At 38.1% G+C, this 27,041-nt stretch overlaps 4 protein-coding genes across 4 annotated transcripts in view; 1 reads left to right on the forward strand and 3 right to left on the reverse strand.

The window, feature by feature from the left end:
• The window catches only part of LOC134814074 (uncharacterized), an 88,870-nt gene extending 75,516 nt beyond the window's left edge, over positions 1-13,354 (reverse strand). The window contains exon 1 of the mRNA XM_063822078.1: positions 13,343-13,354. The gene's annotated coding sequence lies outside the window, so the exon portion shown is untranslated. The remainder of the gene's footprint in view (positions 1-13,342) is intronic.
• LOC134814073 (SCO-spondin-like) lies at positions 113-14,413 on the forward strand. Its single transcript, XM_063822077.1, has 12 exons — positions 113-183; positions 506-745; positions 1,123-1,374; positions 1,752-2,003; positions 4,698-5,012; positions 5,536-5,877; positions 6,867-7,037; positions 8,288-8,755; positions 8,906-9,106; positions 11,974-12,315; positions 13,419-13,754; positions 14,101-14,413. Exons 1-12 carry the CDS (start codon positions 135-137, stop codon positions 14,103-14,105), a joined length of 2,973 nt encoding a protein of 990 aa, XP_063678147.1. The 5' UTR covers positions 113-134; the 3' UTR covers positions 14,106-14,413.
• Positions 14,414-15,582: 1,169 nt separating this feature from the next.
• Positions 15,583-27,041, reverse strand: part of LOC134814506 (cyclin-L1-like) — a 97,403-nt gene continuing 85,944 nt past the window's right edge. The window contains exons 2-8 of the mRNA XM_063822654.1: positions 20,761-20,908; positions 20,092-20,238; positions 19,785-19,894; positions 19,316-19,400; positions 18,071-18,277; positions 16,517-17,080; positions 15,583-16,276 (exon numbers count right to left, since the gene is read on the reverse strand). Coding sequence (XP_063678724.1) covers positions 16,100-16,276; positions 16,517-17,080; positions 18,071-18,277; positions 19,316-19,400; positions 19,785-19,894; positions 20,092-20,238; positions 20,761-20,889 — 1,419 coding nt within the window. The 5' untranslated portion in view covers positions 20,890-20,908 and the 3' untranslated portion in view covers positions 15,583-16,099. The remainder of the gene's footprint in view (positions 16,277-16,516; positions 17,081-18,070; positions 18,278-19,315; positions 19,401-19,784; positions 19,895-20,091; positions 20,239-20,760; positions 20,909-27,041) is intronic.
• LOC134814503 (probable ATP-dependent RNA helicase DDX41) lies at positions 21,053-23,043 on the reverse strand. Its single transcript, XM_063822650.1, is given in 2 exon segments — positions 21,053-21,861; positions 21,864-23,043. Coding segments are annotated over 2 exon segments (1,788 nt in total). The 5' UTR covers positions 22,942-23,043; the 3' UTR covers positions 21,053-21,151.

Here is a 27,041-nt window from a genome sequence, read left to right on the forward strand (position 1 = left end):
GCCGTCTTTGTATTTAGCTGGACAGATTTTATGAGTAGTATATATTGTTATATTCAATATTGAATTTTATTTTTTATTGATGGTTAATGCCATACCACTCAATTTTCTTTCTAGCATCGGGATAACAAATTAACATGAAGCTTTTCTTTTTGGCGTGCCTATTGGGGGCTGCTTTTGCAACAGGTAAATACAAATATTTGATTCTAATTTTTGATTAAATTCAAGTAATTTGAATGGAAATTACCTAACAATAACATAATCATAATGATAAAGCAGATTCTCAACATATGTCCATGACTTCGCGTTATTAGGCTCGATCAAACTTCTTAATTTCACCAACATGTGATTGTGAACCAACACTGGACTAATAGCAATGCTAACAGTAACAATGGTCCAATTTTCCAGTGCTAGTTACTAGTTCTTCGCATTTTATACAATTTTGTACAATTCTACCTGGATATTTTGAAGACCCTAAATCATTTAATACCGTAAGAAAAACAATCAGGCTGTTATACAGACTACCAGCAGAATGTTGGTATGTTTCCGGAATCCCAGAAATTAGACCAGAGACAGTTCAGGAGTTTAGGGAGTTGTCAGGAATGGTGTGATGCTAATCCTCGCTGTAAAGGAGTAGCCGTGAGTCCCGCATATTGGGCTTACCGAGAATGCTTTCTGGTGGGCATTTCGCACATAACAACAAGGAGGGGCTGGTCTGCGAGTCCTCAAACAGAATGTGACCGCCAGGGTAAAATACAGAATACATTTTTCTTCTTAAGCTCTAAGTTTGATTGACGATGTCAACCCTTCCACATCGTTGCTCTGCGAATTAACAGAGCAACGATTAACAGAGCTTCGATGCGGAGCAAGAATGCTAGTTTGCGCGGCGCGTCGAAGCGGCAAAGTCCTCCAACTCTAAGTTTTTACATTGTGCATATACCTTTTCCTTTTATCCTCATTAAATATTTGATTTTGCGTTTACATTTCCAATTTCTTTTATACTTATAGCTTTATAGTGTCACTGTTTTTAAATGTTGATCCATGACTACTCAGTACTCATTGACTTGTGACTAGACTTTGAAAATTGAAGACCCTAAATCATTTAATATAATTGTATTGTTTCAGGTGTCGTTTCAGGCTGTTATACAGACTACCAGCAGAATGTTGGTATGTTTCCGGAATCCCAGAAATTAGACCAGAGACAGTTTAGGAGTTTTGCGAGTTGTCAGGAATGGTGTGATGCTAATCCCCGCTGTAAAGGAGTAGCCGTGAGTCCCGCATATTGGGCTTACCGAGAATGCTTTCTGGTGGGCATTTCGCACATAACAACAAGGAGGGGCTGGTCTGCGAGTCCTCAAACAGAATGTGACCGCCAGGGTAAAATACAGAATACATTTTTCTTCTTAAGCTCTAAGTTTGATTGACGATGTCAACCCTTCCACATCGTTGCTCTGCGAATTAACAGAGCAACGATTAACAGAGCTTCGATGCGGAGCAAGAATGCTAGTTTGCGCGGCGCGTCGAAGCGGCAAAGTCCTCCAACTCTAAGTTTTTACATTGTGCATATACCTTTTCCTTTTATCCTCATTAAATATTTGATTTTGCGTTTACATTTCCAATTTCTTTTATACTTATAGCTTTATAGTGTCACTGTTTTTAAATGTTGATCCATGACTACTCAGTACTCATTGACTTGTGACTAGACTTTGAAAATTGAAGACCCTAAATCATTTAATATAATTGTATTGTTTCAGGTGTCGTTTCAGGCTGTTATACAGACTACCAGCAGAATGTTGGTATGTTTCCGGAATCCCAGAAATTAGACCAGAGACAGTTTAGGAGTTTTGCGAGTTGTCAGGAATGGTGTGATGCTAATCCCCGCTGTAAAGGAGTAGCCGTGAGTCCCGCATATTGGGCTTACCGAGAATGCTTTCTGGTGGGCACTTCGCACATGACATATAGGGGGCGCTGGTCTGCGAGTCCTCGCACTGAATGTGACCGCCAGGGTAAAATACAAAATACATTTATTCTTCTTAAGCTCTAAGTTTTTATATCGTGCATATACCTTTTCCCAAGCGTGCTAAATCACTCTACAGTCGATCTTCGAGATTTTTCTAAAAGGGCCCCCGGTAGTTGAAACCAACTTGAATCAATGTATTTTCGGACGCGCGGACCGAGCGTGCTAAATCTCTCTACAGTCGATCTTCGAGATTGTTCTAAAAGGGCCCCCGACAGTTGAAACCAACTTTATTCGATGTATTTTCGGACGCTGATTCCGAAACTCCCCCCATGACATAGGGTTAAAATGCTCCCCTGACGAGATATTGGCGAAAAACTGTTTCGATCACGTGATATGACCGTATAAGGAAGTTAGTCTAATATCTAGTTAGGGTTAGGGTTTCAGCATATGCTTTTGTTAAGGATTGGGTTAGGGTTAGGGATGGGATCAGATTAGAGGGTTAGGGTTTCGAATAGTCGTTCAGGACCAGCTAGAGAAGGGGTTGAAAAAGTCACGTGACAGTCGATCGAGTGTAGAGTGATTAATCATCATCCCGCGCGGACGCTGATTCCGAATTGACGGATGTTACTCGTCTAAATTTCTTCGACGTAGCGCGCGCCGCTTTCTTACCTGGGGACCTCAGGCTATCATGTTCATAAACAAATAGAGATTTGGTGGAATGACAGGCTGAGCGCGGCCCAGTAAGCCGCTTTCTTCCCGATGGCACGTGCTACGAAGTAGCGCGCGCCGGGCCAGACCATTAACAATGGTCAAATTCCGAATCACCCCCCATGACATATATAATAGGGTTAAAATGCTCCCCTGGCGAGATATTATCGAAAAACTGTCTCGATCACATGATATGACCGTATATGGTATAAGGAAGTTGGTCTAATTTCTCGTAAGGGTTAGGGTTTCAGTTAATTGACGATGTCAATTCATCTCAGCTCGGCGCGGCACAGTAGCGCATCTCGCCGATCTAGAGAAGCCTCATTGAGTGCGCGGCGCGGCACAGTAACGCATCGCGCTACAAGGGTTTCAGTGTATGCTTTTACTGGGCCGCGCTCAGCCTGTCATTCCGCCTAATCTCTATTTATGAACATGGTAGCCTGAGGTCCCAAGGTAATGTATGCTTTTGTTAAAGATTAGATTAGGGTTAGGGTTGGGATCAGATTAGAGGGCTAGGATTTCGAATAGTCATTCAGGGCCAGTTGCAGTACAGCTAGAGAACGTGTTTAAAAAGTCACGTGACTGTCGAGTGTAGATCTACACTCGATAGAGTAATTAATCATTATCCACCCTTTCCTTTTTTGTCATACGTTGTATGACCCGCCGCGCACGAGTGCGCGGCTCCCCTGTATCGTAAGAACGATGAAGACAAAGTGAAACGACCGTGGGTGTCACGACGTGGTACAAATAGCTTTATAGTGCCACTGTTTTTAAATTGTAGGTTTACATATACAACCTACCAGGACGCGCGCCGAGTTGGACTCGTCGACGGTCCAATATATGGAACAGATATTTTACGAGTATCACCCGTTAATTTTTTAAATGTTGATCCATGACAGATTTAAATCATATAACGTAAATGCAGCACTTCCAAAATAAATATTTCGGGGTAGGTCCCTGGTCCAGTCGGCAAAAAAGTCCAAATTCCTCTGGGCTCTGCCCCGTCAGTATTCCCCGGCGCGGCGCCGCGCGCGCTACTTCGTAGAAATTTAGACAAGTAACATCCGACAACGCATACCCTGGTCGTCTTTGTCATACGTTGTATGGCCCGCCGCGCACGAGTGCGCGGCTCCCCCTGTATCGTTAAAACTCTACTATAGTGAAACGACAGCGGGGGTCACGACGTGATACAAGGTCGTCTCGCTCGCAGTCGCAGTGAGTCGGCGCGCTCATCTCACGTATCATGCAGTACAGGATTCAGGAAGCTTGAAAAGAGCGCCGCGCACAGGGATTGGCGAGCCAGGTTACACATAAGAACAGGGTTGATACATGATGGTTATATTAGGGGGTGCACGATAAAATAAACTTGCTCGGATTTTCAAAATTTTTGTACCATTGTTTTCTAGAGACTGTGAGAATTTTCACAGTACCAAATTTGTTATACCTTTTTGGAATGATCAGTGAGTTTCGCCTAGGTGCCAAATTTGATGGTGCGCGGCTTTTGGAGCAAAATTAGGTGTAAAAGTCGCGTAATTTGACGAAATTCGTTGATTTTTGTCGTATTATTCTATCATATCTTCAGTTTCTGAACATGAATCATGCTGAAAATTTGTCAGAACCTTCCAATCATACTTAACTACCGAACCTAATTTAGTTGGGAGAGATTGGCCTTGATTAAGTGGTCTAAAAATGACAAAATAGGTATAAATCCGTTGATAACTCAAATTCTGACCATCGAAATTGCTCAAACTAAATTAGGTTCAGTAAAACATAAGTGTTTACATACGCTGACCAAATTTCAACAAAATTGTCATATGGGAAGTATTATAACTTTTTGATTGTTTCCGAAATAATGTGCTGGCCGAAATAAGAGCTACAAAATCATTCAATGGTCAGCGCGCGCGTCTTACAGTCGATGGCGCACTGCCTAGTTATATATGAGGGTTGATATATGATGGTTATCAAGGGTTAAAGCATGAAAACTATACATGTTGTTCATTAACACTTTAAGTTTAACACTACGTACTTGCAGTATTCAGACTCGTGGACAGTGGAGGTGCCACTATTACTCAAGGTGTACAGATTGGATTGCTTTTAGTAGATGGTAACACAGTGTGTGACGATAGTTTCTCTGATAATGCTGCTGCAGCTATTTGTAGAGAAATGGGATTCCTTCACGAGGAAGTGAGCTGGAATTCTGGTTCAAAATGGGACATACAGAATAATTACAACATAGGACTTGATGACGTCAGATGCAGCAGTACGTATTGGAGTTCCTGTACCTACATTACATCACACAACTGTGCTCACAGTGAAGATATCTTCCTCACTTGTGGTCAAGTACCTGGTAATGATATTAATTCACAATAATTTACTTTTCTTTACCTTGCCATGAACATTTTCCCGTTAAAGATGAAACGAACCTGGCACTAACCAATTTTGTTTTTCCCAAGTGAGATTCTTTGGGAACGCTCTGGAATGGCTACTATTAAGCTATTAATCGCTTAATATTCCAAATAATTTCCGGCAAAATTATATATTTGACTGTAATATTAGTATAGTACTGTACTATAATAAGTATACTGTACTGTACTATAAACCTTCACTACTCTGATAATTATATAGTCAAGTCCTTCAGTGCTCCATTATTATGTGATTTTAACTGATTACCCTGATAACCCTACGACCCCGGGCTAAAGGAAGTTAAGTACTCTCAACCAGAACCTGGGCCTTATAACCCTTAGCAGTAGCTTACTAGGGCACTCTGTTAAAAGACATTGTGTAGATCAGTACGTTACGACAGAATTTTACGTCATCTGACAAAATTTTGGTGTGCTCCAAATGCCAAATTAACAATGACCTTTGCCCAGTTGACGGAGAATGGTCTAGCTTTTCTGATTGGTCTGAGTGCTCGGTTGTATGCGGAGGAGGATCTCAAAGTAGGATCAGGAGTTGTTCTAACCCTGCCCCAGCAAATGGAGGGGTTGATTGCAATGGAGACGATTCGGAATCTCAAAACTGCAACGCTGACCCTTGCCCCGTTGACGGAGGATGGTCTGAATTCTCGGATTGGTCTGAGTGCTCGGTTGCATGCGGAGGAGGATCTCAAAATAGGATCAGAAGTTGTTCTAACCCTGCCCCAGCAAATGGAGGGGTTGATTGCAATGGAGACGATTCGGAATCTCAAGACTGCAACGCTGACCCTTGCCCAGGTAACATTAGAACACTAAGAGTAAGTGATTGATTGGGGACTAGTCCGTAGTGCCAATGAATGTCTACTTAAACATGTATGATTGTAATAACATGAAATGTTCATCTTATCTAGCAGGGCACGCAAATATTTATTTAAAATCAAAAATCGTAATTTCAAATTCCATCAATTAATTATAATTTCTAATTACAGCTCTGTACTGATCTGCGATCACTATCATGCAGCACATTTGGTCGGGTTGACAAATTTTCAAGAATTGCGGATATCGCTGCGACTAATATATAAGTGTTTTATTAGTAATAAGTGTTATTAGTAATAGTAATAAGTGTTCTATTAGTAATAAGTGTTATTAGTAATACTAATAGTAATAAGTGTTCTATTAGTAATAAGTGTTATTAGTAATAGTAATAAGTGTTCTATTAGTAATGTACAAATATGCGCTAGGTGACAGTGAAATGATGAATGTGTTTTTATTTCTTAATTAGATCGAAATGGCAGGTGATTTCGAATCAGATCCTGGTAATGCAGTCCAATTTGTGCAATTTCAGTTTAGCAGCTTTTTAGTGTCTAATATTTAGATTCTTTTTGATTTTCGTAATTCGGATAGTTATTTTTATAGTAAATTTGCTAAACATACATAATGCAAACCAAACAAAACCCCGATTTACCGCAGACCCCGATTTACCGCGGATGTTCACTTTTTTTCTAATTTGATATTTCTGGCTTAATTATTATTAATAATAATTGATTGTAATGTAAACCGGGACAGCACCTGGGTTTTAATCGTTACAATAAAAATAGTTATAACCCTTAGCTAACTAGGGCACTCTGTTAAAATAAATATGCCACATTGTGTAGATCAGTACCGTACTCCATATAATACTGCGTACGTTACCAGTTACGACAGAATTATACGTCATCTGACAAATTTTTGCGAAAACAAAATTTTGGTGTGCTCCAATTGCCAAATTAACAATGACCTTTGCCCAGTTGACGGAGAATGGTCTAGCTTTTCTGATTGGTCTGAGTGCTCGGTTGCATGCGGAGGAGGATCTCAAAATAGGATCAGAAGTTGTTCTAACCCTGCCCCAGAAAATGGAGGGGTTGATTGCAATGGAGACGATTCGGAATATCAAGACTGCAACGCTGACCCTTGCCCAGGTAACATTAGAACACTAAATGATTGGGGGGTATCCAATGGTGAAAAATGGTGAAAAATTGGTGAAATTTTTCTCGATAATTTATTTGCCTCATTTCAAATTTTAACCTGTTGTTATAACTCAAAAACAATTTGGTAATTTACTCTAGTGAACACCTTTTGTTGACAATTATACGTCGAAGTATCTTACTATAGGATGCTTTAATGGCCTTCTATTCAAATCAGCATGAAAAAATAAAAAAATTGGTCAAGGAATAAGAATTTTAGAGCCCAAAATTTGGACCCCCAAGTGGTGTCAAAAGCGCGAATTAAATAAATAATAATTATTTTAGTCTCTTGAGTCTTGACACCACTTTAGGGTTAGACGGGTTCCTGCTAGTGTCTCTAAATTGTGATAATAAGAATAGGTATTATCTCCTAATTATCTCCCAATTTAGTGTCCAAGATGATTGACTTCCGTAAAGATGTCCTATAATTTAAATTCGGAAAACTCACGTGGATTCGTTATGAATTGCATAGTATTAGTAATATTTGTTTAAATGTGCTAAGTAATATGGTAAGTTCAAGTACCACTGTAAAATTATGTAGGATCACAAAACCGAAAGCAGTTGTTTTTGAATACTGGAAAATTAATCTAGGCGTTCGGTCGTTAAACCATTTGGATCGTTTAAATATTTAGTAATTTTTCTCGTGAATCATTAACTTGTCAGTTCTCGCTCTTCCAGTTTACCGTTCTTAGTTTGTAATAATAACTTTCTTTAGAACTTAAACAATACAACTGACCACTGGGGCTCAGTAACGATTTATCATCTATGCTCTTATCAGTGCTTTTTACCGTTAGCTGACTTAATCTACACCACTTCCAAATTAGTTAAAACATTGTAGGAAAGCTAGAATTTCTACTCAATTGTGTGTCAGACTTTCATAATTATATTATTTTTCATTAGTATAGTTACATAGTTTTGGAATGGAAGTTTTCATGTTAGCCTTCACGTTAGCGTTCACGTTAGCTCCTGATATAACAGAAGGTAAGAGTATATTTCAGTTTACAGTATGAATCAAGCATGCAGACCAAATTATTAAATCGAAAAAAATTACGAAGAACTAACATGAACATTGAACATAGTATAAATTTGGTCCCCCCTCCCCTCCCCCCACCCCCCCCCCCCCCCCCCCCCCCCCCCCCCTCCCCCAGTTTAAACCAGTTTAAATAATCCACGGCACGGTCTATAAATGTAAATTTTCTTATCAGCAAAGTGGATGCCTGTGATCAGAGGATACGATAACCCAGTGAGCATCAATATGCCGGGTGAACCCCTCTACATCAGAACCAACTCGAAAGAAAACAGCAAGGAGAGAGTGTGGATAGACTTCGGAGGATCTGGTCCATATGGGCGCTGGTTCGAGATTAACTTCGGCAATAACTACGGCAGTGTCACTAACTACTTCCTAACAAACTGTGATAACTCTCAGACGTACCCTCATGTCACTAGACGTCAATTCATCAACCTACCTTCCAATGACAACAAATATTGGATGATCACCAAGGAGCTCGATAGACTGACTGTCCACTGCAATGGCATTGAAGTGTTGGAGTACATGTTTGCAACAGCAGAGGAAAGTGTGTGCGCAGAGATATATGGAGTCCAGGACACGACAATCGTCTTCAGTACCAGGGATACAGCATCGGACTCTTATACTATCGGGGAACCTCTAGAAGGTACGTTTAATAGATCAACTGTTCGATACATGTAAATATTTAAATAGTAATTTTGCTAATACCAGTAGACAGTATTATCTTCTTTTTTAGACTAACAACATTCCAGTTCCACCAGATTGAACAGTCATCCATCTAATACTCTCACTTCAGCTTCCTGCACCACTTGGCCCGGTGATGAGAACCAGTTTGAACTGAGTGAGGACCTACTTCCAGTGGAGCACGGGGCAAACATTTCACTAGCGTGTAGGACAGGTTATACACTTTCTGGGAGCCATTCAGCTCTGTGTCAGTTCGGAGATATAATCCTTCCTCAACAACAAGGCAATCCACCTTGTGAAGTCGACCAAATAGGTAACTTTTGGTGAACATGGTGCCAGAGGTACATCGAAAATGGTAACTTTTGGTGAAATTAGCGAGTAAGTAACATCAAAACATGCAATTTTTGTTGAACATTGTAGGAAAGGTACACGAAAAATGGTAATTTTTGGTCAAATTGGCGAGTAATGTACATCAAAATTGGTAACTTTTGGTAAACATGGTTAATAAGTTGAACCAAAACTGGTAACTTTTAGTGAAATCAGCAAGTAAGTAACATCAAAACAGGCAATTTTTAGTGAACAGGATGAGTAATGTACATCAAATAGGTAACTTTTGGTAAACATGGTTAATAAGTTGAACCAAAACTGGTAACTTTTGGTGAAATCAGCAAGTAAGTAACATCAAAACAGGCAATTTTTAGTGAACAGGATGAGTAATGTACATCAAAACTGGTAACTTTTGGTAAACATGGTTAATAAATAAGTTGAACCAAAACTGGTAACTTTTGGTGAAATCAGCAAGTAATTAACATCAAAACAGGCAATTTTTAGTGAACAGGATGAGTAATGTACATCAAAACTGGTAACTTTTGGTAAACATGGTTAATAAGTTGAACCAAAACTGGTAACTTTTGGTGAAATCAGCGAGTAAGTAACATCAAAACATACAATTTTTGTTGAACATTGTAGGAAAGGTACACGAAAAATGGCAATTTTTGGTCAAATTGGCGAGTAATGTACATTGTACATCAAAACTGGTAACTTTTGGTAAACATGGTTAATAAGTTGAACCAAAGTCCAAAACTGGTAACTTTTAGTGAAATCAGCAAGTAAGTAACATCAAAACAGGCAATTTTTAGTGAACAGGATGAGTAATGTACATCAAATAGGTAACTTTTGGTAAACATGGTTAATAAGTTGAACCAAAACTGGTAACTTTTGGTGAAATCAGCGAGTAAGTAACATCAAAACATACAATTTTTGTTGAACATTGTAGGAAAGGTACACGAAAAATGGCAATTTTTTGGTCAAATTGGCGAGTAATGTACATTGTACATCAAAACTGGTAACTTTTGGTAAACATGGTTAATAAGTTGAACCAAAACTGGTAACTTTTGGTGAAATCAGCAGGTAAGTAACATCAAAACAGGCAATTTTTAGTGAACAGGATCAGTAAGGTACATGGAAAATGGTAACTTTTGGTAAACATGGCGAGTAAAGTACATTAAAAGTGGTAAGTTTGGGTAGACATGGCGAATGAGGTACATCAAAACTGGTAACTTTTGGGGAATAAAGACAAAGCTACATCAAATCTTTTGGGTAAACATGGCAAGTAAGGTACACCAAAACTGGTAACTTTTAGTGACCATGGTGCGAGAGGTACATAAAACTGGTTACTTTTAGTGAACATGGCGAGTACTGAGTAGGGTTCATCAAAACTGAGCTCTTGGTACACATTTAATATTTTGATTTGATAGTTTGAAAATAAAAATCTAAAATGGTGAAAAATGGTGAAAAATGGTGAAAAATGGTGAAAAATGGTGAATGATTTTTATGGTAAATTGGGTTTTTAAATTGTAAAATTTCCCCATTTTTCACCATTTTTCACCATTGGATACCCCCAAGTGATTGATTGGGGACTGGTCCGTAGTGCCAATGAATGTTTACTTAAACACATAATTATATGATTGTAATTATATGAAATGTTCATCCCCGCAGGGCACGCAAATATTTATTTAAAATAAAAAATCGTAATTTAAAATTCCATCAATTAATTATAATTTTTAATTACAGCTCTGATCTGCAATCAGCACATTTGGTCGGGTTAAAAATTTTTCAAGAATTGCGGATATCGCCGCAACTAAGTGTTTTATTAGTAATGTACAAGTATGCGCTAAGTGGCAGTGAAATGATGAATGTGTTTTTATTTCTTAATTAGATCGAAATGGCAGGTGAATGGTGATTTCGAATCAGATCCTGGTAATGCAGTCCAATTTGTGCAATTTCAGTTTAGCAGCTCTTTAGTGTCCATTATTTAGACTATTTTTGATTTTCGTAATCCGGATAGTTATTTTTTTAGTAACTTTTCTAAACATACATAATGCAAACCAAACAAAGTCAAAACCCCGATTCACTGCAGACCCCGATTTACCGCGAATGTTTCTTTTTCCCCAAACTCCGCGATAAATCGGGGTTTTACTGTATACCCCTTTCCTTATATATTATATAAGCATAGTCCCTTTATCCTATATCTATTAGACTCATATAGAGTCGTTCAGCAGGTTCATTTTTAGTCCAAAATATTTGTATCACAGTGCTGGCAAGCACGACCGCCGCCATTATACATTTATACTCACTATACTATTATACCCCCTTTACTGTTTATTAGGACTGATCGAAAGTCGTTCAGCAAGCATATTTTAAGTTCAAAGTATTCTAATTCAATGTCTGCATAGATGACAGGAATAAAAATAGTTATGTATAGATTTTTAAAGAATTTGCGCAAAATACGCGCCAGCACTGTTATAATAGTTATACGAAATTCGGTAAAAACCCAAAATCGCCATATTCAGGTGCCTTAAAAACCATGTTAAAATTAAGTTAGAGATCTGATAAAATCGATGGCAAACAAATTTCAAGTTTACGGTGCAAAGGGGAGGCATGCCTTCCGAGATTTAATTGCAAAGGGGAAGCATCGATTCCAAGATAGTATCTCGGGTAGGTAGTGTGTAGTGTTCGGGAAAAAAGTCCAGATTCCTCTGGGCTCTGCCCCGTCAGTATTCCCCCAACCTCTCCCCCCCCCCCCCCCCCCCCCCCCCCCCCCCCCCCCCTCTCGGCTGCTGACGTAATACAAAATTTTGGTGTGCTCCAATTGCCAAATTAACAATAACCTTTGTCCAGTTGACGGAGAATGGTCTAGCTTTTCTGATTGGTCTGAGTGCTCGGTTGCATGTGGAGGAGGATCTCAAAATAGGATCAGAAGTTGTTCCAACCCTGCACCAGCAAATGGAGGAGTTGATTGCAATGGAGACGATTCGGAATCTCAAGACTGCAACGCTGACCCTTGTCCCGTTGACGGAGGATGGTCTGAATTCTCGGATTGGTCAGAGTGCTCGGTTGCATGCGGAGGAGGATCTCAAAATAGGATCAGAAGTTGTTCTAACCCTGCCCCAGCAAATGGAGGGGTTGATTGCAATGGAGACGATTCGGAATCTCAAGACTGCAACGCTGACCCTTGCCCAGGTAAAATTAGAACACTAAGACTAAGAGTAAGTGATTGATTGGGGACTGGTCCGTAGTGCCAATGAATGTCTACTTAAACATGTATGATTGTAATAACATGAAATGTTCATCTAGCAGGGCACGCAAATATTTATTTAAAATCAAAAATCGTAATTTCAAATTCCATCAATTAATTATAATTTCTAATTACAGCTCTGATCTGCGATCACTATCATGCAGCACATTTGGTCGGGTTGACACATTTTCAAGAATTGCGGATATTATATCGCTGCGACTAATATATAAGTGTTTTATTAGTAATAAGTGTTATTAGTAATAGTAATAAGTGTTCTCTTAGTAATGTACAAATATGCGCTAGGTGGCAGTGAAATGATGAATGTGTTTTTATTTCTTAATTAGATCGAAATGGCAGGTGATTTCGAATCAGATCCTGGTAATGCAGTCCAATTTGTGCAATTTCAGTTAAGCAGCTGTGTCTAGTGTCCAATTTTTAGATTCGTCTTGATTTTCGTAATCCGGTTAAGTTACTTTTGCCAAAACCCATAGGCATAATTGGGTAGAGTGGACCGTTGCCAGTATCTCCCTTTCAGTTTCCCAATCAAAAGGAAGTGATATCAATTTTAATTAACGTTCTCAAATGCAAAATGATACCGAGAATGGAACTGGTTACTGGTCGCTCGCTTTTCCCAATCATTCACGGCTTGTGAATTGTAATGAATCAAGGTTTATTGCATCAATCACACTCAGTAGAAATATCTTTGGCTTGCTTTCGATAGCTTAATAACTACTAACTAGCGTACTTCGAGATAGGAGCGAGAAAACCAAAGCTGATAGTAATACTAATACACAATGTGCAAGTTGGAATTTGAAAGGTTTTCAAGGAATTCAAAATGATGTAAATAATTATTAAAGATGACAGTCATTGTAGTTTCTGTAGATGATAGGAAAACAGTACCCAAATATTGCTTGTAGTTGTATATTCAAATAATGATAATCATACTTTCAACTCATGTCAAAACACCATTAATCAATAAATGTAGTTGATTACAACAAAAACCTAAACTTGTTTGTTATATGTATAAGTAATAAGACTTCTATTGCAGCTATTACTTGGAGAGACGACAGGCGATGTGGTCCGACGTTCCCCCTCGCGGATGGCTCTCCTAGTCAGTGTAACCCTGACCACCCTTTAGGCGCTGTTTGCTGTTCTAAGTGGGGATGGTGCTCACTCGAAACAAAATGGTGTGTTGACTACGGAGTTAAAATTGCGCCCCCAAAATTATGGAGAGACGATGGACGATGCGGAGCTGAGTACCCCCTACCTAACGGACTCCCTGCTCAGTGTGATCCTGATACTGTCTACAGTTGCTGTTCACCGTGGGGGTATTGCGGCCAGGAGGCTGGCCATTGTGATTGTGAAACTTGCGTCGACTATGCAAGTAAGTGATCTTCACTTGAAAGTGACTCTTTTTCGGTTTATTTTGATTTAAAAGTTGAGTAGGTGTAGAGAAAGACCGTGACTTTTCAACACATTTTTCAACCAACCAATGAAGACAAATGTACGCCGTACGGTGATTAACTATAAATTTGATTGGTTACCTTTCAAAAAGTGACTCCCCTGATCCGTTTTACACGTCTTTAAAATCTCCTCAATTATGATCGCAATAACATTAACAACATTTTATTTCACATCGATCTTTGCTCCCACTGTAAGAACACCATTCAACCGTACATCTTAACATTGAACTTTACAGCTATTTTTATTAATGTTTTATTTCAACTCAGAATAGAATTTGAGAACATGTAGTCAATTAGAAAAACAGAAGACGGGTGTAAACTAATTTGAAGCAGGATTCGGACAATTTCTCGTCGAGAGAGCACTAAGATTTGGATGTTTGTAGAGAGGTCAACCATATTTGTTTGATACAATATGACAGTGATTTTGGGTTTCATTATTCAATACTGGAAGCTTATTTGTAGTTATTCGCTGTCATCTGTCAGAAAACATGGATGTCATCCCCATTATAGTACCCAGATATATACAATGCATACAAAAAATATTTTCGTTTTGTGTATTTTTATTACTATTAATATTATAATTTCGAAAAACTTCTTGTTTTATTCATGTTCCATTTTACAATTCACGTTTTATAATGTCAAATTATATAAGCTCAACGGAAAAAAATTATTTTGTTGGCAAAGTTCCCAAATTTTCAAGTTCCACTAATATAACCTAAAACTATAAAAGCAGTCCTTAACGGGTATTTTCTGCTACGCAAGGGACCCCATGCTCACGTCACTAGGAGTATGTTTGACCGCACAATTGATTAATAGTATTCCTGAGATGTTGAGACTGAATTTACCCGGTTAAAAATGTTAACTACGTTATCGACATTTGGTTTGATCAAGCTAAAGCCAAAATTTTACGAAACGGCGAATGCAGGCAAAGTGAGTAAATTTTAGAGGTTGTAACATTTAGGGCAACTAAAACATGTTATAGTGGCATTTAGGGCAACTAAAAGATTTGAACACTTTCATTTGCGTTTTTCCCTTAATTTTGTATAACAAGGAATGAAATTTGTGGTAAATACAACGCACTCTATAACTATAAAACGGAGGACGTATTTAAAAGTAATCTAAATTCTAATTCGGTGTATTTTGGACGCCGATTCCGATTCAATTTCACCCCCCATGACGTAGGGAAAATGCTTCCCTGGAGAGTTATGGTCAAACAACTGTTTTGGTCACGTGACAGGCTAGTTAGACACGAATTCGATTGTTTAGGGCTCGGGTTAGCGTTAGGGTTGTGGTTAGGGTTATGCATAGCTTCGGGGTAATGGTTAGGATTTATTGGTCAAGTTCTCCGTGAAAAGCACGAAAGTGAGTAGATTTTGTAGAGGTGCCTCCGAAGTGATCTTAAACAATTCCAATTCCCTGTTCAATTTCGGTAGACACATTTCAACTAATAGTGCAGAATCAAGCAAGTTATAATTTATACTTATCAAATTGGATGTGCTATTTGGGGAGATATAGGTTTATAACCTATCAAGACGCGCGACGAGTTGGACTCGTCGACGGTCTTGATATTACTATATATTTGAAACAAACATTTTACGAGTATCACCCGTTAAGGAGATATTTGTAAATTTTAAATTGATGTGACACGAAAGTCTCCCAAGGTTTTTCTAACCCGACGTATCAATCTCAATCACATACCTGTTATTTCGCCAAATTCGCAAAGGCGATCATTCAAATAAAAGTTCATGATTATTCAAAGTGAATGAAATCTTAAATTACACAACAGGTGCGTAGAATTGTATTCAATAATATGTTTCAAACTCGTTAAAAATATATGCCAGTTTTAGGAAACGTGGTGTATCCATGTTTACCACCTTTTCGTTAAGACGTGCAATTGCCGTTTGTCAAGTAAACGATTTTTAGAGTCAGAACATTTACTCTAAGAGATCTGATTGCAAGTCTCAACACTAAATGGTGACCATGGTATTACTAAACGGCAACATGTTAATATAGTATGCACGGGTATCTGATTAGAATCGAGGACTGGGGTCTCGAGGGGAAAGAACATAATGGATAAAATGTTTGGCATCACATAAAAAGGAACCCAGGTACTATTTAAATAAACAGGTCGATTGCTTCGAATATGAAACCCAACGTAAATTAAAACTGATTGTTTTTATTTATTTTTAGCTCACAATTCATTTGCATAACTTCGCTCAACCGATGAACAGTTCATTATTAGTTTTTACAAAACCATTAAAAACCGTTATCTGACTTTGTGCCTGTGTTCCTTGCCAGAGTCCCTTAAAATTTTCTCATGTTTCTCTTTTTTACTCCTCTCTTTCTCCTTTTCAAGCAGCTTTATCTTCTCCTGAAGTTTTCTCTGGTCAGCGAGCTTCTTCTTTTCTTCGTGCTTCCTTTTCCTGACCTCTTCGCGGGCAGCCTGAAGGTATAACCTGATTAATAAAGTACTAGGATGGCTGGATACAAGGCTGCTAAGTTTGGGGTAGGGTTTAAGGTTAGGTTAAGGGGGCAAGGTCAGTGGTAAACGCTAAAAGGGCTATATTATGAGAGGGCTAGTTCAGGGGGGGGGGGGGAGAGGGGGGGTTGGGAAGCGTCTACTAGTAGGGGCTACATTTTGTATTTCCCGTTCAATAGGTCAATAAACCAGGGAGTTAGTTACCTCGCTATCAGAAGAGGAACTAGAATCGTCAGAGGAACTAGAGGCATGCCTCTTTGACCGGTGTTTTCTTTTTCTGACAAGCGAACTGCTCTCTGAATCTGACGATGATCTGCGTTTTTTTCTGTAACGATCGTGTTTCCGTCGGGGTGGGCTGACTGGACTATACCGCCTTCTCGGGGAGTGGTGCTTTGAGCGCCGCACATTACCATTTTTATGACCTTCTGAACCCCCATTCTCGGCTAGTTTACTTAGTTTATTGTTTATCACGGAAGCCGGAGATAGCTTAGATTTCTGAGGCGAGTCTTTGTTTCTACTAGGGTCTAAAGGCGAAAAGTTACTGGCTGATTCCAATTTCTTGACTTCCTTCAAGTCTCTTTTACTTTTCTCATTAAATGATTTCTTCAATTCATAGGCTTCTTTAGCAGCATTGATGGCCCTTTCAAGTTTTTCAGAGTTGGGCCGAGGTATGCAGTAGAGGTTGAGGATTGTTTTAGAGATCTCCTCACAAGTCTCCCGGCTACAGTCCAGTAAATCGTACCAAGGTGGGTTCTCTGGTAGACATATCTGAAACAATCATCTGTCAAACAGATATATGCAAATACAGGGTGGGCCTCAAAAGTCTACCCTTATCTCTTAAAATTGTAACAGCTCGCTGAGATCTCACTAATTATTTTATTTCAGAATGAAAAAGCGCCATAACTTACGTTCTGATTAACATCTTTGCTTCAAATTTTTAGAGAATGTCAATCATAATTAGACACAACTTCGTGCCAAGTTTTGTGTGAGTCTGAGCTTGTCTGACAATTTTAGCTCCTGAGCGTGCTAGCTTTAATTTCTCACCCATTAATGTTTACATTGGTTAATAGGAACCACCAAAAAAAACCCTGGGTAAAAAAATTAAAAAACCACCGATTTATTTATGTTTTACCAATTCTATTCACCATGATACATCGCACATTCCATGTGAGAAGAACGATATAAACAAGCAGGAAGGATCATCTGTGATAGTCCTTATCAGTTAAAATATAGAGAGAATGGAATGTGCGATGGATTCATGTGAATAGAATTGGTAAAACGTGAATAAATCGCTGGTTTTTTTTATTTTGTTACCCAGGATTGTTTTTGGTGGTTCCTGTTAACCAATGTAAACATTTCTGGGTGAGAAATTCAAGCTAGCTCGCTCAGGGGCTAAATTGGTCAAATAAGCTCAGTGAAGCTCGCAATCACACAAAACTTGCCACAAAGGTTTATCTACTTGTTATTAACATTCTGTGAAATTTAGAAGCAAAAATATTTATCAGAACATAAGTTATGCCACTTTTTGTTTTTAAAATAATTAGTGAGATCTCAGCGAGCTGTTACAATTTTAAGAGATAAGGACGGGTAGACTTTTGAGGCCCACCCTGTATAATACAGAGTACCGCACATGAAATGGTTTAAAGGGAACATACAGGTGAGTACAAAAGAAAACCATTTTTGAAATGACCTTCGACAGGCTGAACACTACGTCCAGACAAATGTTTAATTCAAAATTGAAGGGAGAGTGAAAAGTACCTTCTTGATACGAGCTGACAGCCAGATAGAGGCACAGCCGATCTGATCAGGAGTATACCTCATAAACACATCACTCCGCAAGCTATCGTTCATGAAGTTCCAACTCAGCTGTACGAGCTCCGTGTTCTGACTTTGCTCCAACATCAGAGACAGGATTATAATGATGATTTTGTGAGGGTATTTCACGTGGACGCAGAAACCGAGCTCCTGAAAAATAGAAGGGTCTCCAGGATTTTGGAGGTGAAAGTTAAAAGGCATGTGGTCTAGTGTGGTTTTACAGAGCTGACAGCACAGCGTTCGGCGACCAGAGTTACCCTCCTTCCCTATGAAGTGATATCCATAGAATCTGAACTGTATCGTTAAAATGTGTAATGAGAAACAAAGAAGTCATGTGTATGAAATTACGATCGTAAGTTTGTTTATTTGCGCCGCGCACGTACAGAAAGATAACAACTATGCGCTTCGTAAAAAGTTAAGTTGGTATTTTGCTAGTCGTTGGGTGATCTTGTAGAATTGTCTCCCACGCGTGTGCGTCATTGCTCCTGCATCTGTAATGTTGGTAATAAGCATGGCTTGAATGAGACTCGTGACATTCTTGATCAAGGTGTGTTTTATTTGGCCTCTTTCACTAAAGTAATTTTAATCTCATTTTGCATTCGGGTGGTTTAGGAATGATTTCACGATGATATTATCAAGAGGTTACTCCCTATCAAGATCATCCAAATCGTTCAAGTTTTTTCGAATCTCATCGAGTACGACTTATTCTCGCCAAGATGAAAAGGAAACGTAACCCAAAGGAAAAATGAAGAAATGATTGAACTCACCGTTGTTAGGAGCTAAAGCTGCTGCCAGCCTCTTTAAAACCACACTAAACCACACAAATAAAGTATATAGTGATCGTACCTTTCTGGAGGCGGCAATTCACCTCTAGAAATGGAAATCAATTATTCTCTAATAAATTCAACAAAATAATTACTGTTTAGAGGAAGCTGATTGACTCTAAATCGCTATAATCGTCATAAATTGATAGGCTGTACTAGGTTAGACTATATAAAATGCACAGTATCGCAGAGATAAACTAGCACAGCCTATCAGTTTTTTTTAAAGAGTTTAAATTCCCTTAATTATAGTCATAAATCCTGAGGCTAAAAGATTCCAAATTGAAATTTCAGAAAGAAAACAGAATAGGGCATCTCCCATAGCCTCAGGATTCTAATAAAAATGTAAAACGGATGGATAACTTACTTTCAAAAGGCGCCGCTCAGCTTTAATGACATCATTCTTCTGTTTGACGTACAATGTACCGGTGAAATCCAGGGGTGATGGAGTTCTGAACAAAAGTAAAGTTAGTCCTGGTTCCTCGATTAAAGGAGGATTAGCTTACCTTCAAATATTTGGTGTTTCAATCCTAACTTACATCCTACACACAGCAAACACTGTGCCTCTATAGAGCACCAACTTGCTGCAGTGCATCTACTACATCTACACTGATATTGCTGCAGTGCATCTACATTCATCAAAGATATTTTCTGAGAGAAAGATAAAAGTTATGATCCAAAATATCGCAAATCCTAAATATGTTGCTGTTGTTGGTATGGACTGTGTAAGACATGCTTACTGCTAAAAGCTCTCGGTTACGACATGGTTGGAATAAAAAAGGTCACAGCATAATTCGTGACAGAATGATTTATAAAACGTAGTTTATAAAACTTACTTCTTTTCCTTGACTTGCTTTATGTGATGGAAGCAGTTGATTACATCTCTGATGCGCCGGGGATGCTCTTCTATCTTAGCTGCAAGAAATATTGCTGCCATTGCTTGGTGCTGAAATTATGTTATTATGTTATTTCTACAATCATTAGACATGAATAGGTTATTAAACTGTGTATAACGTAAGATGGGCATATATCCTGTAAATAACATATGATTTTATCTAAATAAAATCATCATGCACACTGATATGATTATAAAAGTGTTCACTGTTCAATATAATCTGTAAATAACAAATAATTCGGACAAACCTCGTAGTTGTGAATGACGAGGGACTTGACAAGGTAGAAACGGTGGAACAGTATTTGAGCAGTTGCCATGGCAACCTGAGGCAGCTGTAAGAGTAAACCGCTAGACTGTATTAACTCGCAGCCAACAATCTTGATATCGCGCTCGTCCTGAAGTTGAACCAAGATAAGTTGGTGAGAAATTATAACAAATAAACGCTACATTTAACTCGACATTCTTCGATAAAACGCCGGGAATTACGTACTTTATTACGTACAAATTTGTCTTAAAGACAGTGGTTAAGCAAGCTCACACTATTTTTCCGGTATGTTGTAGTCGATGAGCATTGAGCACACTTACGTCTTACATGTAAGCTCATCCGTAATAAAAAGTTTGCGGATATCATCTTAACCGGATATAATTTTAGCACTAATGTTACAAATTTGTCAAGTTTAAAGAGACACCGCATAGATGATGGTTAGATTTTGTAGTGATGACTACATAACACTTTAAATTTGAATGTCGGAGAATAATGCATTCAACTCTGCATTCAAGCCGATGCGATTCAAGCCGATGCGATAGTCGTGCCAAAAAGGGTGTCCGTCCCTTTTAAATGGACTAGGAAATATCAAATAATGTGGCCAGAGTTAATGTTTTCAGTTTTGCAGTATTTTATCAATTACTAAACTCACCTCATAACTGATGCCGTCAGCACGAGATGGGGTGTTAACGACGCTGGGAGCCGAGTGTAGAACGTTTCCAGTTGTTAGAACTATCCTGCCATAATCTGTTCTGTGCTGACCGTCTACAAACACCGCCATTACTGTGTCCGGCAATGCTAATGAGATGTGTGTAGGTTAGTTGGGGGTGTTGGAATGTATTTGGAATGTTGAACAGGAAATCGAAAGCAGTGAAACACAGATTGTTGCAAGGGCATTGAAATGGAATCTGAGTAAAACTACAAAATGTTATTCTGATAAAAATTGTATCAATAAAATGGTTGATACTGTCAAAGATCTATTTAAAAAACCTTGATAATGTCTAATTAGTTAGATTTAATTAGTTAATTAATCCAGTAATTATTTAATAATCAGCACCACCCTGAGCTACATAATCCTTCTTCCCCATGTTGGCATCCTGTTTTCTCCTATTGGCCTCCAACTTAGGACAGTCCGAAATTCTATGACCAAGACCTCCACAGAACTCACAACCTTCAGCTGCAACAGTGACGTCATCATCTAACTGCAACAGGACGTCAGCAACTTCCTGTTTAGCTTCGATGAGCAGGTGTTTAAGGTCGAGGAGGGTAGTTATGGAGCAGGTTCGGTTTATGAAGGTAGTAGAGAGACCTTTAGAGTTTCCACGACCTGTCCTTCCTATGCGATGCACATAGTTTTCAATGTCGTCGGGCATGTCGAAGTTAATGACATGTTGTATGTTTTCTAAATCGAGTCCTTTAGAGGCAATGTCTGTTGCGATCAATATATCTTGTTTTTTGTCCTTGAATTGGCGCAAACTCCACCGTCTGTCGTCCTGATCTTTGCCGCCATGAATTGCAACAGCATCGAGTCCTTTGAGTAACAAGAACTCGTGAATTTCGTCAACTTCTGATTTCTTTTCAGAAAATATAAGAACTGGAGGTCCAGTTTTCTGAATAGCATCCAGTAAATAGGACAAACGTTCCTCAAAATGAGCATACACCACAGTTTGGGTAATATTTGCACTTGCTGCTCCTGCACGACCAATATTCACCGTGATAGGATTTACCAAAGCACTTTTAGCAAAGTTCTGATCTTCAGGGGCATAGTAGCACTGAACAACAATGTTTGGCGTTGTCCTTTAAAATAGGAGAAAACCTGACGTACATCCTCTTCAAAACCCATATCAACCATTCTATCAGCCTCATCCAACACCAGATATCTACAAACTTGAAAGTTAATGATTTGTTTACCTAACATGTCGATTAGTCTACCTGGTGTAGCTACTATAATGTGAACACCCCCGCTAATTTGACGAACTTGTTCACGCATGTCTGTTCCACCGATGCACAGTGCTGTGCGAAGTTTAGGGAATTTGTTGCTGCTAAGCACGTCTGTGTAGTAGTTAACGTTTTCATAGAGCTGCTGAGCCAGTTCTCGAGAGGGGACTAGAACGAGACCGTACGGTCCCTCATTTTCTGCAAATGGTAACCGTTTTTCTTGTTCTAAACTGAACATTATCAATGGAAGGATGAATGATAATGATTTTCCTGAACCAGTACTTGCAATTCCAATAACGTCTCTGCCTGACAAAGCTGCTGGAATGACTTGCATCTGAATGGGGGAGGGTCTAGTGATTTCTTTAGCCATTAAAGCAGCAACCACAGGTATGGGAAATTTCATGTCTCGGAAATACTTCAACGGAGGCGGAACCTCAACTCCAGTGACATTTATTGAAGATTTACTTCTGACTTTATCAGATTTGTGAAGTTTCACATACTTTGGGGGCTTCCAACCGGTCTTGATGGATTCAGTGTATGTAACACCTTGAGCTAGTTCATGAACCCCCATCAAAGCTTTGTTTTCACTTACAGATTCAAGGATCAACTCTTCTTCCATCTTTTTCTTGACATGCTCTGGAACTTTGGGTGCTGCCTTGATCAACTTGGCATGTTGATCCAACAAGCTTGCTTTAGTGGGCTGTTCCTCTACCTTCGTGTCGTCCTCTGCGACTTTTCTACGCTTTTTAGCATGTTCAAGAAGTTTCTGAAGTTTTCGTTCCTTGACAGAGACGTAAGGGACATAATTGTCATCGTCGGACATGATGTGATAGCTGAGAGTGACGGCAGGGGTTACGAATAAAATCTTGTAATTTGACTGGTGATTGAATTTCATGCCTGCAGTTTGGCATCCTTCGAAAGTGACGCAGCTTTTGACAGTGTTGTACCAAATATAAAAAACGTCCACTCAAAGTAAGGTAAAGATCATACAGTTTGAATGTGATGATAACAAACTGTAAATGAGATACCCCTGACAAATTCGTATCCGCACAAACACAACAGGATCGTTCTAGAGGGTCTGAACTCAAAGCCTTGAAAAGTCTAGACAGTCAAAAAGCAAAATCAATATTACATAACCGATGACATTATCAGTGATTAAACATGTCTATTTGACGAGATTAAACTGCATGTTTACTATCTCACACAAACCGCCATGAACGGAATCTAAACCCTAATTATAAGTCATAAAATATTGATCTAAGGATATAGTGGAATGAATATTGGAAAGTCGACAAAATTGAAAAAATGCGTTTCAGACATGACAGTCAGCAGGTTAAACAGCAATCACGTAAAGTTAATATTCGTCCAAACGTTTACATGGAATAGTGTTAATCCAACAATACCAGAACGAAAATTTGATAAATAGCGCTCGATTCGAACTGGAAGGATAGAGTATGGATATGCGCGGCGTGATCTTATTTCTTCCACAGATAAAATATGATATAAAAGTTCAAGGTTGTTTCATTTATGCAATACACTTTCATCTCCCAAACTTTCATTCTCATTTTTCTATGGTAAAAAACTTCTGATATATAACTAATTTTAATAGTTTGACGTACGGCAATCCCAAATAAAAATTATAATGTGTAATGACGTGATAGAAATGAGAAAAGACAACATACTATATATATACAATAAATAAAACAACATATGTTACATGCTTAAATTAGCTTTACAAATTATTAACAAAGATGAATAATATAGTCGTTTTGCTGAGTGATTATTTCACTGTATGATTAATTATAATACAGCGCGCCAGAAAAATTAAACAAATTCAATGTTCAAACAATGTAATAATGTGCAATAATAAGTCAAAATTTGAGCTGAAAAGATAATAATTAAAATCAGCTTTATAGCAGAATTTAAGACGTTGCAAATAAAACTTATTTTTGTGATTGTGAAAGAGTTAGCAGCCAGCTTTTATTTGTTAATTTTGTTTTGTGATTAATTTTTGGTTTTTGTTTTTTATAATAAATACTATGAGCTATTTTTTGGTTGCGCGCGCTCAAACATTTAAAACATCATTTGTCATTGAAAAGAGTAAAACCAAAAAAGCTTTTGCATGATAGTACAATAGTTTAAATTTGATATTAATCATTTATAAATAATTGTTTATAGTTATTATAAAATGTGATTGTTTTCGTTAGTGTGTACTAGTTCATGAAATTGAGACACCGCTGTAGTCGACAAACATCGCATCAGTGAGTTGAAAGGCGCCGCGCAAATATTTTATCGTACAAAAGATAACTTTGCGAATTCGCTTTCACCACCAGAATGCGCTACTGAAACATCAGTTACGATAACATCGTTAAACTAAGTCTTATGGTAACACCCATTTGCTAGTTTTATACCAATATTTATAGTTCATTTAACCTTGTTTGTTAATGTTTCACAATGTTTCATCAGTAACTGTTAACCGTCGTTTACTGTTGCCACCGGTTTGGTCCGGTAGTTTGAAATTGGAACACAATTATGGCAGCGAATAACCACAGATACAACAGGCGATCCGGTTAGTTTTTCTTTTCACAATTTACTTTTTAGACTTTATATGTGAATTATTGCTTTTGAGTTGCCTTCCGTGATTGTCCATGTAGTATGAGCAATGGACGACATCATTTCAAGACAATAATTTTGAAAATTTAAAATATTATCCTTCACCCGAGTTTTTCCTAAAAACTCTCAGTCTCAAGAATAAACTTCTCCTTTTTGTGTTACTCCATGCTTTTTGAAGGCCGCCTATTTTACCTGGCGTTCAATTGTGATCTTCCTATTTTCTCTAAAGAGATTGGAAATCGATATTCCGTTTTACTAATTTTTTACTTTCTACGAACACAAGAAGTGAAACAAATTGAATTTCTTCTTGCTTAAACTCTGACTACAACCGTAATCATAATGAGAACCAAATAATGTAACTGTTTTAACTGTTAATTAACTAATTAACTAATTAATTTTTAATTAACTCACTCAAATTTCAGATACTACTTATCAGAACCAGCCCTATCAGCAGCAGGTAACATTCTATAATTCTTATTTCAATTAAAACACTATTACTATTTGTAACTGTAAGTTATTATTGCTTAATCGTCAATTTTGAATACAACCGTAGCAAGTTTATGCGGAGAACAGCAAGAGGAACCAACTTTTATATTATAGCAATTCGCTTAACGGGCTTAACATGCAGTGAACAAAGATTTGTTTAATTAAAAGTAACGCAAGTTTAATCGGACATGTTACTAAATATTCTATCCAAGAATCAACACTGCTTCATCAAATTCTGAACCAAATACCACTGTCTCGCCCGTTATTACCTTTCTTTTCAAATCATAAAACTTTAACTCCTACTCAATGAATAAAGTGCTCATTTTAGGTTTCCATTTTAAAATTCCACTGTTCAGTGCATCTCATTCGTTCCAACTAGAAGAGTCTAGACCGGTTTGAGACTGGCCGCGATGTGCCAGTCAAATTTAAATCGAAATATTTACTACACATATCGTTAGTGCATACGATGAAATGTTAAAATGTGTCAGCACACATGTTCATACTGAGAACTGAAACTTCATGAAAATATAACAATCACACGCACCTGTTAATACTGCAATAGTACTGAATTCTAATGTATAATTTCATTTCCATGTTAACTGAAATTTGAAGCTGATCAGATATCAACTTTGTATTTAGACGAGAACATTCGATTAGTATTGAAAATATTTCCGGCCTAGTTTCACATTCCTTTTTAGTAAGTTGGTCAGATTTTCTTGAGATTCGTGATTCAAACGATTCAACATTTAAAACATGTACCAGTGGTTCAATTGTCCCAAAATTAAACCCTACGTTTACTAAACGAACTTGATTCAAAGAATAAACCATCCAAGTCTATGATCATTATCAATTGTGCAGTCGAGTGGTTGCTGATTAGCGTTTTTAAAACAGAAATCATTGATTTATCATGTACGGGGAATATGTTTCTACAGGAAATATTTCTCGTCGTTGCTAGTAATTGATAAATTAGATATTATATACAAGAGAAACGCCACTTTTTGACGGGAAGATTATTAGGACTCCTTGGACTACATTACATATATTCCTTCTGTATCGCCCTCGATAAATGTAATAGATTAGTAGTGTTGTACTAATGTTCTTCTGTTGATCTGCGAATTTCGTCGCTCATCGGCATAATACATGGTGTCCCGAAGATGACGCCGCCGATTTATTTTTGTTAGTAACCAGCACGATTTGACACTGCTAGCCAGCAATGAAAATGTGTGTAGGGTAAAAGTTTCGAAGGCAGTAATAGGGAGTAATAATGTTTATGTGCAATTTAAAGCAGATTATTGTCGTGCACCCTATCGATAGGTTATCAGCTACTCAGGTTTAGGTTTTAAACGGGTTTCAACATGATGGATCTCATCATCCTCATCAAGCTCATGAACGAGCTAGAGGTTTGAAGTATAGGGAGTTAATTAGTTAATTGGTTAATTAGATCAAAACCTGGTCTCTAGATTTCGGGCCTTTGGATCACATTAACTGATCACATGTCCTCCATAGTTGTTCCATTAGAGTCCCCACTTAAACAAGAATTGCGCCCGTTGTTTCGTTTTGGCGGACGCTAGATTTCCATTTCACATTTACTATAAATTTAAGTATAAGCTCCAATCAGCTCACTTCAATCTTCATGATAATAATATTGATAAATTATGCATCAAATACGGGAAACACTTGAAATTCAGTTCAATTGCCGTAGAACTTAACTTGTATCTGTAATTCAAGAAATTATCAGCAAAGGTAAACTATACTCGTGTACACATCAATACACTACGCGTGCCACGTACAAATTGGGCGTATTACCTAATAGTTATATTATACATTACATGCATCATATACATTAAAACACAGTCGCGCCGCGCATTCATAGATCACAGGCTATCTATACATCAC

The sequence above is a fragment of the Bolinopsis microptera genome, chromosome 4 (genome assembly GCF_026151205.1).
Source record: "Bolinopsis microptera isolate Bmic1 chromosome 4, MBARI_Bmic_1.0, whole genome shotgun sequence".
In the NCBI taxonomy this organism is placed as follows: domain Eukaryota; kingdom Metazoa; phylum Ctenophora; class Tentaculata; order Lobata; family Bolinopsidae; genus Bolinopsis; species Bolinopsis microptera.